This window comes from Aristolochia californica, unplaced genomic scaffold (assembly GCF_029961685.1).
Source record: "Aristolochia californica isolate CCGP_79_NKW_82.1479 unplaced genomic scaffold, dmAriCali1.0.hap1 SCAF_11, whole genome shotgun sequence".
NCBI classification, from domain to species: domain Eukaryota; kingdom Viridiplantae; phylum Streptophyta; class Magnoliopsida; order Piperales; family Aristolochiaceae; genus Aristolochia; species Aristolochia californica.
In genome coordinates, this window is record NW_027181782.1 from 31,311,520 (window position 1) to 31,325,726 (window position 14,207).

At 36.5% G+C, this 14,207-nt stretch overlaps 1 protein-coding gene across 2 annotated transcripts; it reads right to left on the bottom strand.

Moving 5' to 3' along the window:
• Positions 1-10,857: 10,857 nt before the first annotated feature.
• LOC137944765 (uncharacterized) lies at positions 10,858-12,080 on the bottom strand. 2 transcript variants are annotated; one of them, XM_068790509.1, is made up of 3 exons: positions 11,932-12,080; positions 11,399-11,807; positions 10,858-11,305 (listed from the first exon to the last, which is right to left on the bottom strand). In XM_068790509.1, exons 1-3 carry the CDS (start codon positions 12,040-12,042, stop codon positions 10,992-10,994), a joined length of 834 nt encoding a protein of 277 aa, XP_068646610.1. In that variant the 5' UTR covers positions 12,043-12,080; the 3' UTR covers positions 10,858-10,991. The 2 variants fall into 2 exon arrangements, with proteins under 2 accessions (XP_068646610.1, XP_068646609.1); XM_068790508.1 differs by having other exon boundaries at positions 10,858-11,807.
• Positions 12,081-14,207: the final 2,127 nt, after the last annotated feature.

The following is a 14,207-nucleotide window of genomic DNA, read 5'->3' on the forward strand; positions in this document are numbered from 1 at the left end:
AATGCATCTGGCATCTCCAGCAATCTGGGCTGAGCTGAGGACAAACAGGGTTGCATGCAAACCCTCGAGGTGGGCGATCGCTCCAGGGGCAGGGGCAGAACACTGGTACAAACAAGGCGAATGGTTGTCCCTCTTCCTTAGCTCTGTTCAAGTGTAAATACATGTTCATATGCGCTGCTTACTGATGATTAATAATAAATAAAAGGTTCCGTAATTTTATTTAGTCAAATCATCTCATAAGTCATTGCTTAGTATTTGAGCCATTGGGCATCTTTTCTTCTGCTTTCTATTGTATTAATGTGTACCAAGTCCGTCCATATGGTCCAAGGTTGCAGGGTTGTAAACGAAAGAAAGATACCCTGGCCGTTGATTTGTTGTACAAGATGAAGTGCCCTTTGATAACTAATGTTAATCCAAATCCAAATTTTGGTTATTTCGTTTGTAAATTTGACTGGAAGTTTAAATGATTCCGTTCAAGTGATTGCTTTGCTACCGCAATCCCATCTTCTGTTGGGTCTTTCAATGAAAATATCGCATTAAAGAATCGGGGGCTCCAAATTAACGTCAATCTGCATATCAAGTCACCTCCCATTGAAACGGATAAATACTGCCGAGGACGAGGTATGATTGCATCTCGTAGAGAGAGATATTTTTAATGGATAAAAAAGTATGCAAAAACAATATGTGGTATTGTGGTTTTTGTTAACAAGATATTGAAAAATTTACATAATTTGGTCATAATTTAATGGCAATAGACTGTACATCACTCGGCGGAAGAGCGCCCTCTTGGTTTAGAATTGGTGAAGCCTCCGAACCATTTGTCAAGCCTCCCGAGATACAACTCTGCCCTCCCAGCCAACATAAGAACAAGCACCATCCAGGGAAGTTGCTCCACAAAGGAAGCCAAGCACCACCCAGGGAAGTTGCTCCACAAACGAAGCCATGGGAAGTTGCTCCACAAAGGAAGCCAAGCACCATCCAGGGAAGTTGCTCCACAAACGAAGCCGAGCATCATCCAGGTAAGCCGCAGAGAGTAGCGCACTTGGCATTGCTTCAAGAGAAGCCCCAACTTTTCACTTTTCACCTGTAAAAATTGGCAACTGGGACGTACCCTTTGCTTTAGAAGATAAAATAAAGACGAAGACGAAGATAAAAATAAAATGATAGCTATGCAAGCAACTATAAAGGTTAAAACAGAAAGATTAAAAAAAAAAAAAACTATCTGGTACCTCTTTTCTCCTTTTGCCAATGCCAAGGTTAAAACATAAGCCTCGACGCATCGTCTCAAGAAAAGGATTGGAACGACTGTAACTGGAAATGCAAAAGACCGCCACTCTTATTTCAGACATTGAACAAACAAACCTCTCTTGGAATACGTCCGGGGGTCATGCTTGTCTTATAAAGCAGTGCACTGTGGTTTGCATTTAATGCGTTTTTCATTATTTGCAGAAGCTTTCTCCTCCCTCCCAGACGAATCTGGAAGGTCTTAGCTAATCGTTATCTGTCAAGCGGAGTGCTTACCAAAAGGATGAGAAAAACAGACTGTCCGATATCTCTCTTGTAAAAATTGCCTAAAGGAAATTGTACATACATACGCTCCTCTTTTAATGGCTCTACTATTACCTCTAGCTTCATTTATTATTTTATTTACCAAGAAAAATGAATTAACGTTACTTAAAGAATGGAAAACATGCTCTAGGTCCACATTTTTGGCATTAATACAGAACAATGAGAGGCAAATGGCTACAAAAGATAGGCACCAGGACATGCATGAAATCGGTGCAAAACACCAACATGCAAAACCTATTGTTTCATAGAGTAGTGAAGCAGAAAGTAACTTATCTTTTCCGAATCAGCATAGGCAATCTTCTTCAAACCGAATGCCCAAGAAATCTTCAGCATAAATCATCATCTTCATGTCTAATAATCCGATTAGCAATGAAGCAATATGAAATTATGAAATCATTGTTCTGATACCATGTTGATTTCAGGATTTCATAATATTAAGGTCTTCAACATCTAGTGTAAGAGAGAACAGAACAGGAAAGGAGGAGAGGAGAATGAGTGAAGTGAAGTTAACAAAGAGAGAGGTAAGAACATATGAGAGAAAGAGAGAGAGAGAAAGATGGACAAGCAGCAGAGAGGCGAAAGGGGAGAATAAGGGTTGGGGACGATATCCAAACTCTCCCCCTTAACCTTTATTTATAGATGTCAAGAGTATATAAATTACACATATACCCTTCATCCAAGAAAGAGGAAGAAAAGATAAAGAACATACGATATTTACAATAATACCACCTAGGCCTGTCTATGACTTTCAATGGTATAAGACATACCAAATTAATATTATGTCTCCAGGTACGTATCTGTCACATTAAGTACCTAACATGAGGAGAGCAAAGACAACCTATCCTATATTTGTCTAGTAAAAATTGCCAAAAGATATTGCATTATTGCAACTATTACCTCTTGGGTCATTCATTACTTCTCGCTCCCCATTTTCCACCTTTTTCTCTCCCTATTCTCTGCTACTACCACAAACCCCCGACCACCCTTCATCAATGACGCGACTACTCTTACCCAACTCTGTTGGATGCCCCACTACAATCCGATGAGAAAAACATAGAAATGGAGGGGCTTGGCACCCCTCCCCCTCTTTATCACCGGCAAAACAACTCTTCAGGGTCTTAAGTCTTGTCCCCAAACGAATGCGGAAGGAGTTAACTAATGGATATTATGGTCTGCATGTATCGTTATCTATCTGATATCTCTCTTTTAAAAATTGCCAAAATAAATTATACATACATACACTCCTCTTTTATGGGTTACTATTACCTGGCTTCATTTATTGTTTACCAAGAAAAAAGAATTGACGTTACTAATGAGTGGTTATAACGGTTATTTAATTTGAATTGAAATTGGATTTAGTTTAGGAAATCTTAGGACCTGACAAACTAGTTGGTTAGACTTTAATGAAAGCGGACGCACTACGAATGTAGTCTTCTAGCTTGCAAGCCTCTCTTGGAAGTTGGAATACTTGGTGGCAAGAGCATTGATTTTAATGTGTTTTTCATTTGTAGAAGATCTACTGTCCTTGATGTGAAAATTGAACGATTTTATTATACCTTCATGGTAAATATGCGTCTATTAATGGTTGTACCCAAGTTTCCGAACAGGCTCAAGGTCCGCATTTTTGGCTTTTATGCAGATCAATGAGAGGTAAGTGGCTACAGATGATAGGAACCAGGACATGTCTCATAATCCGAGCAACAATGAAGCAAACTGGAATCCTGAAATCACTGCTCTGATACCATGTTGATTCCAGGATTCCATAATATTATGGTCTACAACGTAGAGTGCAGGAGTTAAGAGGAAAGGAGGAGAGGAGTGAAGTGAGGTGAATGAAGAGAGGTAAGAACGGATGTGAGAGGAAGAGAGAGAAAGACATGGACAAGCAGAGGAGAGATAAAAGGGGAGAATAAGAGTTGTAGAAGATATGCTCACCCTCCTTCTTAACCTTTATTTATAGATGTCAAGAGTAAATAAATTACAAGTATACCCTTCACCCTAGAGAGAGTTAAAAAAAGATAAATAAAAAAAGATATTTACAATAATACTACCTAAGCTTGTCTATGTTTCAACATTGTAAGACTTACGGAATTATTATTTCTATCTTCATGTACCGTATTTGTCACATTAAGTACCTAACATGAGGAGCGTAAAGACAACCTATTCTATATTTTTCTAGTAAAAATTGCCAAAAGATATTGCATTTCTTGCAACTATTACCTCTTAGGCCATTCGTTACTTCCCACTCCCCATTCTCCTCCCTTTTCTCTCTGTTTTCTCTGCCACTACCACAAACCCCCAAGTACCCCTCATCAATGGTGCGACTGCTCTTACTGAACTCTGGCTGGTAGATGCCCCATTGTAGTCCAATGAGAAAAATTGGAAATAGAGGGGCTTGGCATGCCTCCCCACCTTATCAACGTCATGACAACTCTGAAGGGTCTTAAGTCGTGTTCCTAGTTCCTTGTCATAACTCATTACCTTTAATATATACTTGGGTAAGTCCCCTCGACCCACCTCAAATCTAACTTGAGTTTGTGTGAGTCCCACTTTGACTCAAAATTTAAGGGACTTGTTGATTTTCAGGACAACATAGATTTTACTCATGGAGAAAAAGGGAGAGAGACCCATTGGGAGAAAACCAGAGGATGAAGGGGTTATGGATTTGATTTTCTAATCCTCCCCCTGAAGCTCTATTTATAGATTAATAAAACTATTGTATTATAATAATACCCTGAGGGTTTAGGGTCTAGGGTTTTAACCATGGAAATTTAACTTAATTACATCAATGCCACCTCTATCAGATGACCCTTTATTTACTAGCCGGTCATCATTGTATGTGGGCCTATGGGCCTTCTCCTTGATCTTCGGGCCTTGAGCCCATCTTCTACATCTCTTGGTTGTTTGGGTCTTCCTTGGTCTTATGGGCTTGGCCCATCTTACAACACTCATGGATATGTGGGCCTTCTTTGGTTGTGTGGGCTTGGTCCCTATCTTCTCAAGTTGGGGGTGAGAGAACAACATGAACTCCCAACTTGTTGCAAATGATGTATAAATTTTTTTTTGTATAAAATGGTAAATCTTATTTACCACCTAAGCTTGTCTTATAAAGCAGTGCACAGAGGTTTGCTTTTAATGCATTTTTCATTATTTGCAAAAGCTTTTCTTCTCCCTCCCAGACGAATGTGGAAGGTCTTAGCTAATAGATATTATGGTCTGCATGTATCGTTATCTGTCAAGCGGAGTGCTTACCAAAAGGATGACAAAAATAGATTGTGTGATATCTCTCTTGTAAAAATTGCCAAAAGGAAATTTTACGTACATACGCTCCTCTTTTAATGACTCTACTATTACCTCTTGCTTCATTTATTATTTACCAAGAAAAATGAATTGACGTTACTTAAAGAGGTAAACATGCTCTAGGTCCACATTTTTGGCATTAATGCAGAACAATGAGAAGCAATTGGCTACAAAATATAGGCACCAGAATATGCATGAAATCGGTGCAAAAAACCAACATGCAAAACCTACTATTTCATAGAGGAGTGAAGCAGAAAAGAACTTATCTTTTTTTGAACCAGCATAGGTAGTCTTCTTCAAATCGAACGCCCATGAAATATTCAACATAAATCATCATCTTCATGTCTCATAATCCAAGTAGCAATGAATCAATCTGAAATCCTGAAATCACTGCTCTGATACCTTGTTGATTTCAGGATTTCATAATATTAAATTTTTTAACATCAAGTGTAGGAGAGAACAGGAAAGGAGGAGAGGAGAAGGAGAGAAGTGATGTTAAGGAAGAGAGAAGAGAGAGAGGTAAGAACGGATGTGAGAATAAGAGAGAGAGATGGACAAGCAAAGGAGAGATGAAAGGGGAGAATAAGGGTTGGGGACAATATCCAAACCCTACCCCTTAACCTTTATTTATAGATGTCGAGTACATAAATTACACGTATACCCTTCAACCAAGAGAGAGGAAGAAAAGATAAAGAACATACGATATTTACAATAATGCCACCTAAGCTTGTCTATGACTTTCAACGTTATAAGACTTACCAAATTATTGTTACTACCTTCATGTACCGTATCTGTCACACTAAGTACCTAGCATGAGGTGAGCAAAGACAACCTATCCTATATTTATCTAGTAAAAATTGCCAAAAGATATTGCATTCTTGAAACTATTACCTCTTAGGTTATTCATTACTTCTCGTTCCCCATTTTCCTCTTTTTTCTCTCCCTATTCTCTACCATTACCACAAACCCCCGGCCGCCCTTCATCAACGGCGCGACTACTCTTACCCAACTCTGTTGGATGTTGCGCTACTATCCGACGAGAAAAATTGGAAATGGAGGGCCTTGGAACCCCTCCCGGCATAACAACTCTTTAGGGTCTTAAGTCGTGTCCCCAATTCCTAGTCATAACACCCCGGGCATAAGTCATTACCTTCAGTATATTCCCCGACGAGTCCCCTCGATCCACCTCGAATCTAACTTGAGTTTGCACGAGTCCCACTTTGACTCAGGTGCTTTGACTCAAAATTTTGGGAACTTCAGTATGGTTCTGGTTCCAAATATTAACACCCTAGAGTATCTTATTACCTTTGATATATCAAGACCCACAATAACGTAGTCTCCATTAAAATATTTTGTCTCAATCAAGTGAAAAAACTTGTTTCATAATTTGAACAAGACACTAGTCGGACTAGTTCAAGTCAGGGCCCTTCATGATATAGTATATAGTCAAGTTAATTTATTACATAATCGATATTTTCCAAGTTTAAATCCAAGTGGATCTGACAATAAATCAAATTGGATTTTTATATCATTTTCTTAAAATTAGTTATACCCATAACTACAAGGAAAATATTTTTAATTATCTTTCCACTACAAGAAAACCAATTTTTGCAAACAAATACTTCTACTAGCAAATTAAAATGACCATATGAACGAATTCAAAATTTTTCGGATAAAAACAATACATTACCAGCAAATTACCAATTCTTTGCCACAGATCAACTTCTGCTAGTGAATTTTTTAAATTCGTTGGTAAAGAGAATTCTCAGGAAATTTCCATACTCACGGAAAACGAAAGTACCTACGAATTTCACAATTTGCAAGAAAAAGTGGTACTTTTAGCAATAAAAAGTATTATTAACGGAGGGGGGGAGGAGAAGGAGATGCATGTGAGCGTGCATGGGGGGTGCGGGGGAGGTGACAGGAAAGGCTTAAATCTGGGTCCCGATCTAGATCCAAATCCGAACTAGAATCAGCCCCCTCCCCCTAAACCCTCAAAACCATAAATCCTAAAAACCCTAAAAACATTAAACCCTTAAGCCTCAAACCTTTAAACCCTAAATCTCCAAATCCCCAGAACTCTAAAAAACCCTAAACCCTAGTGTCTTTAGCAAAAGAGAGGGATACTCTTGGGTCCATATTATTTAAACCTTTCACTCTTAACTTTGAAGTTGGTTTACTGCAACTTCCCTTTGGTTAATATTTGAAAAAGGTACAAATTTATTGTCAACCTTGTTATTTCCATCTTTCTTTCTTCTTTCCATTTCTCCCTTTTGTTTTTTCTTGTTTTAGTTTTTATCTTTTTTTCCCATCATTCTCTCTTTCTTCTTTTTTATTTTTTATTTCTTTCATTATTTTCTCTTCTTATTTTTTCCCTTCTCCTTCCTTTTTTTCTTCTTTCTTTCTTTATTTCTTCACTTCTTCTTTTTCTTTCTTATTTATTTCATTCTTTCTTCTCTTTGCACACTTTCTTATTTCTTTCTTTCTCTTTCTTTGTTCTTCTTCTTTCATTCATTTTTCCTTCTTCCTTCTATCTCTTTTCTTTATTTTTCTTTCTTCTTTCCCTTTCTTCCTTTTGTTTTTTCATGTATAATTTTTCTTTATTTCTTTTTCTTTTTTCTTCTTCATTCTTTCTTTCTTCTTTTTTCCCTTTCTTTTTCCTTTATTATTTCTTTCATTCTTTCATCCTTTCATTATTTTTTTCTTTCTTCCCTTCTTCTTGTTCTTTCTTATTTCATTCTTTCTTTATTTCTTCCCTTTTCATTCTTTCTTACTTCTTTCATTCTTTTTTCTTTCTTTTTCTTTCTTTCTTTCTACTTTCCCTTGCTCCCCTTTAATTTTTTCTTTTTGTAGTTTGTTCTTTATTTCTTTTTCTTTTTTCTTCTTCATTATTTTCTCTTTGGTTTCCTTTCTTTTTCCTTTTTTCATTCATTCTCCCATTCTCTTATTTTTATTTCTTATTTATTTTTGGCATTAATCCAAATCAATAAAAGGCAAGTGGCTACAGATGATAGGCACCGAGACATGCATGAAATTGGTACAAAAGACCAACATACAAAATCTACTATTTCATAGAAGAGTGAAAAGGAAAAGTAATTATCTTTTTTGAATCAGCATAGGCAGTCTTCTTCAAACCGAATGCCTTGAAATCTTCAACATAAATCATCATCTTCACGTCTCAAAATCCGAGCAACAAAGTGGAATCCTAAAATCACTGTTTTGATACCATGTTGATTTCAGGATTCCATAATATTAAGGTCTTCAATGTAGAGTGTAGGAGATGTGGAAAGGAGGAGAGGAGGAGTGGAGTGATGTGAATGAAGAGAGATTTAAGGACGGAAGTGAGATGGACAAGTAGAGGAGAGAAGAAAGGGGAGAATAAGGGTTGTGGAAAACCTTTATTTATAGATGTCAAGAGTACATAAATCACAAGTATACCCTTCATCCTTGAAAGACTGAAGAAAAGATAAAAAACATAAGATATTTACAATAATGTCACCTAAACTTCTCTTTGACTTTCAACATTATAACACTTAGCTAACTATTGTTACTATCTTTATGTACCATATCTGTCACATTAAGTATCTAAAGGAGGAGAGCAAAATCAACCTATTCTATATTTGCTAGTAAAAATTGCCAAAAGATATTACATTCTTGCAACTATTACCTCTTGGCTCATTCATTACTTCATGCTCCCCATTTCCCCCCTTTTTCTCTCCCTACTCTCTGCCACTACCACAAACCCCCAACTGCCCTTCATCAAAGGTGCGGCCACTCTTACCCAACTTCAGTTGGAGGATGCCCCACTGTAGTCCAACAAGAAAAATTGGAAATGGAGGGGCTTGGTACCCTTCCTCCCTTCATCACGGGCATGTCAACTCTTCATACTCTTAAGTCATGTCCCCAATTCCTAGTCATAACACCTTGGACATAACCTGCTACCTTCAGTATATACCCCGACAAGTCCCCTCGACCACCTCGAATCTAACTTGAGTTTTTGTGAGTCCCACTTTGACTCAGGTGCTTTGAATCCAAATTTTGGGGACTTGAGTCAGGTCCCAAATCCAAATCATAACACCCTGGCATATCTTTTTACCTTCAATATATCAAGACCCTCAATAACTCAGTCTCCATTAAAATATTTTGTCTCAATCAAGTGACAAAATTTGTTTCGTAGCTTGAACAAGACACTAATCGAACTAGTTCAAGCCAGGTCCTTTCATGATCTAGTACATAATCAAGTTAATTTATTACATAATCGATATTTTCCAAGTTTAAATCCAAGTGGATTTGACAAAAAATCAAATAGGATTTGTTTTTTTCTTGTAAGAATTTAATATCTCAATATTTTAAGATATTTAATTAAATTTTAATCTTTATATAAAATTAATTTTGCACAAGTAAATCATTCGTCTTTAATCTCTCTATCATTTAATAATTATAATTATTTTTTATTGTTTATTTTTAATAATATTTTATCCATATTATTTAAAACTAACATAATTTTAACATATTGACAAATTAATAAAATTAAAAATAATAAATATAATTTACTAATCACATATAAAATATAAAGAAATTTTTTACACTTTATTTTTGTCTTTTAATATAAAATATTCTTATGTTATCAAAATGTTAAATATTAAAAAGTGGTTTACAACTTCGAAATTAGGTTAAATATTTAAATATTTTATTTTATTTATATATCAATTTTAAATAATTTTATTATTTTATATAAATAAAATTAATACTTTGAAAAAATAATTTTTTAGCATTATACAATAATATTTCCTACGAATATTAACTTGCTTTTGTTGGCGAAAGTAAATTGAATTTAATAATTATTTTATTAAAAACCCAATTTTTCTAAAAAAAAGAGTTCGCATGGATCGGTGGGAAAATAACTACTAGTGAAAAATGATTTCTATTGAAAGAAATAGTTTCATAAGAGTTGGAGGGTAAATTAATTGTTGATAGAATTCAAATTCTACTCCAAAAGTGTCCAAATATAGGAGGAATTTGTTTCCTCCAAAAAAAGAGTTTCTTCATTTCTTAGTGAAATAAAATTTCAACAAGAAATGTTTTCTTATTGGTAAAAAATCCACAAAATAAAAAAATTCTCCACAAAAAAAAATAAGTTGAAGTATCCAAAAAATGCCCATATTGAAAAATGCATCTAAGTACCCAAATTTTAATGCTCTACAATGACAAACATGGACAATACATATTTTTGACTCAGACCCCCAACCTCTCCTCTCCCCACCACCACCACCCCTGTCCCATGTCCCATGTGTGGAATGGTTAGACATTTGACAATGCTTTGAAGCAATCATTCTCACATTTAAAACACAATGAGGATAACAATGAAGATGGATTTTAGCATACTAAAAAATTCTTGAAGCATTCTGTAAAATTAAAATGAGACAAACATGAAATAAGAGTATAAAGGCCTTCAACCACTCCAGCAACATAAAAGAGTTACAAACCAGAAATATGAGTGTACCCAAGGCACTCCAGTAAGATAAAAGGGCTATAAATTGATATAAGTGTTAAAGAATAGTCCTACATAGATTAGTGAGTATAAAGATCTTGAATTTATTAGGCAAGAAAGAAATTTCCTAAGTTGGCTAATCATTTTGGGATGGTCTTGGATCCAACTTCACATGGTATCAAAGCCATGTTATAGAATAATCCACATGTAGAGTCACAAAAGTGGGCATTAAGGGTGAGTGTTATAGAATAATCCCATATGGATTAGTGAATACGAAGATCTTGAGTTTATTAATTAAAAAAGAAGTTTCCTAAGTTGGCTAATCATTTTAAGATGGGTCTCGGACCCAACTTCATAATAAGAGTATGCAAAGTTGACAACTACAACCAAGGAACAATGGAGGTAAAAGGTGGGAATTGGAAGGGGGGCTTTCTGCCAAGAGAAAAGAGTCCAAGCAATGTAAGGATGTATCTTAAAACACCAGATACTGAGACATAAAAACAAAACACAAAACCCACTTTTATTTTTCAAGATACAACTCAGTTACATACATTGACACATACATTCATACATGAAAGAGTTAGAACCATAATTCATAAATCAGTTTCCTCATTCCAGCCACCTAGACGCCCTAAATTGTAGATTTCTGATGATTTCTGGAGCACAAGGCCTTCACTGTGGTGAGTAAGTCGTACTTAAATTCCTCTGCACTGAAGTGCCGCCTTGGAGCAAGCTTGATGTAGAGATAGAAGACCAGAGAGGCAATGGCAGGTCCTACCCAGAACACCCAGAGATCATCCCAGAGGTGGCCTCCGTGAACGAGAGCCGGGCCAAGGCATTTCGCAGGATTCATGGATGCACCGGAATACCCCTTTTTGTTAGTGACAGTCAAGGACACGAAAGTCAAGAGCCCCAGCACTGCAGCCACCTGTATTAAGACCATGGCTGATCCGTAGGCTCGGACCTGCCGACTGTCAAACGTGACGAAAACAGGCCCAAAGAGGAAAAAGAAGGTACAGATGATTTCAAGGCAGAGACCTTGGCTCGTCTCGACTCCCACAGCCATGGGTCCTTCTGGACCTTGTATTGGCACCCTGAGAGTGCAGCCACCGAGTAAGAATTTCTCCTCAACGGCATGGCCTACCGCCGTCTTCAGGGCGACTGCAGCGATCACAGCCCCGAAGCACTGGGCATTGATGTAAATGGCCGCTCGAATAGGGGAGATGAGGCCTGCAATGGCCGACGAGAAGGTGACTGTAGGGTTTAAATGGCCTCCAGACAAGGGGACAGTGGCATGCAGTATTATGGCAATACAGGCAAAAGAGATGAATGCGTTTAGTACGTTGGGAGTACTGGTGTCAGTCTCGGAGGCTGACATGGCGATGGCGTCGAGGAAGAAGACGAGCACGGCCGTGCCAATGAGCTCCGTTACAGATGCTTGCCACACCTGAGAAGCAATAGAACCACCATGGAACCAGTTGAGCAAAAACATGGCCATGCATGCATCAAGAATGTTTAAACGAGAATCAGCAAAGTAGATAGCATATTTCATAGTTTTCTCTGAAACCCACCTGTGAGGAGACAAATTCGTCAAAACCCAGCCTCTGAGAGAGCAATTGCCTGAAAGTTGCAGGACGAGGACCGTTTTCTTCGCCTTCCAAACCTGATAGAGTGGCAGACATTCTCTGCTTCTCCGTGTCTTTCTCTTCTTTTTAACTGGGAGAACTGGATGGGTGTGAGGACCACTTAGGGTTTGCATTTATATAGAGAAAAAGAGAGAAAAATAATTGATCGCCATGGACACTGCTCCCCGTCCACTATCTCATCGAAAATATTCTCATGTTGACGATTACGCGCTACTCAGCCACTAACAGTCAATTCCATTAAAGTGAAAGCTCCTTCTTGATCAATGCTTTGTCGGAGAGAGACAGTGAAGAGCCCTCACTGTTTAAAGTCACTATGACATCACTGTACCATAAAAACAATTTCCCATTAATGAAGATCAACTTGACCATAAAAATAATCACGTCTTTAACGAAGGCTCAACTCCTAAGTCAGTTTGATAATCTTAACCTAGATATGTTAAAAGCTCTTCTTGCATCTATGCATTGAAATAAAAATAGGAGAAGAGTAAAATAAGAACTGAAATAACTTTCCTGTCATATAGTGACAATTACACCAATTTTTAAGACAAGCTCTCATATTTGACACATCCAATAATAATGTGTACTTTGCCTCTTCCTAAAATATATCGGAATGGCATTATCTTTAAACACAACTCAAAGCAAAATTTTATGGAATTGTAGAAGCAGGGATTTTGTTTTAGATCAAGTCGGTTCCATTATATTTATAATTCTACAAAAGTATTAAAGGATAGTCTTACTTAGATCAATGAGTAGACAAATCTTGGATTCATTACTCGGAAAAATATAGTTCATAACTTAGTTATTTTAGGATGGGTCATAGACCTAAAATTTACTTAATATTAAATTACTTCTTCTTATGTAGGCTTTAACCCAAACTATCTATTGGAGTCACAAAGATGGCTGACATGTGAGAGAGAGTATTAAAACATAATTCCAAATATATCAAATAGTATAAAGATCTTATGTTTATTAATTGAATAAGAGGTTTTCTAAACTGACCAGTCGGAGATCAGCCTGGGACCCAAAATTCATTTAGCATAAGAATAAGTATTGATACATGGGCTTCCACCAAAACTATCAACATGTAGGAGTTACAAAGATGGTTCACATGTGAAAAAGAGTGTTAAAAATTTTCAGTTTAGTAATTAAAAAAGATGATTTCTAGTTTGACTAGTCATTTTTAATAGACATTGACCCAAACTTCCCATAAACTACTCATATTGGGAGCATGGTATGATGGTAATTAGGCAGGTATATGCCTATCATCTGAGTAGTTCAAGACATCTTTCTTTAAAGGAAGTATGTGGGATAAAGTGCCACAAAAAAAAAAGATCGTGAACTTAAACCAATTAACATTTAGTTTAAGAGAATGGTAAATATATAATTATGATTCTATTTATAAAAATAAATTCCTAACCATGATAACTCTGGATATTCACACAAGACTAAACATTACGAAATGATTTCTTTCCCCCTTTTCTCATAAAATTTTGTTTTGTTTTCCTTAGGTTGTGTTTGGAACACAAAAAAGTGGAGAGAAAAGAAAAGGAAGAGAAGAGAAAGAGAAAGAGAAAAGAGATTTATTTTCTCTTGTTTGGATGCCCTTGAAAAATGAGAGAGAAAATGAAAGAGAAATGCAGTTTCTTTTATTTCGATACACATGAAAAAGGAAAAGAAAATTAGTAATATTTTAAAATTTTGATGATTAAAATTTGCTCTCAAGTTTCTATTTATTTTGTTTTCTCCCCAAATTCCATCATTTTGTAAGAAAAAATTTATTAACTAAGAGATAAAGTGATTTTCTCTTTTATTTTATTTTCTCTCAATGATTCTTTGCTGCCAAACAACAGAAAATACCTTTCTCTCATTTTCTTTTCTTTTCTTTTCTTTTTTGTGGGTTCCAAATAGGCCCTTAGAGTTACACCAGAAAAGGAAAATGTCTTCTCCCTCCATATGGATAAGTCGAACTAACTATCAACATTATTAGCATACAACCAAGGTGGCTCGTATCATTTCTAATAATGTATGGGCCAGTCAAATTTCGACACGGTATGTCTGATGCACAATAATCATCAGCTTTGTGGAGTCTTCGTAAAAGATATTGTGTCACGTTGGGATACATAAAAGTCTAGCCCGTGTCGGTGATATGCCCACCTCTTCGAACAAGGGAGAGGCAACCACTCACTCTCCACCAAGCATCT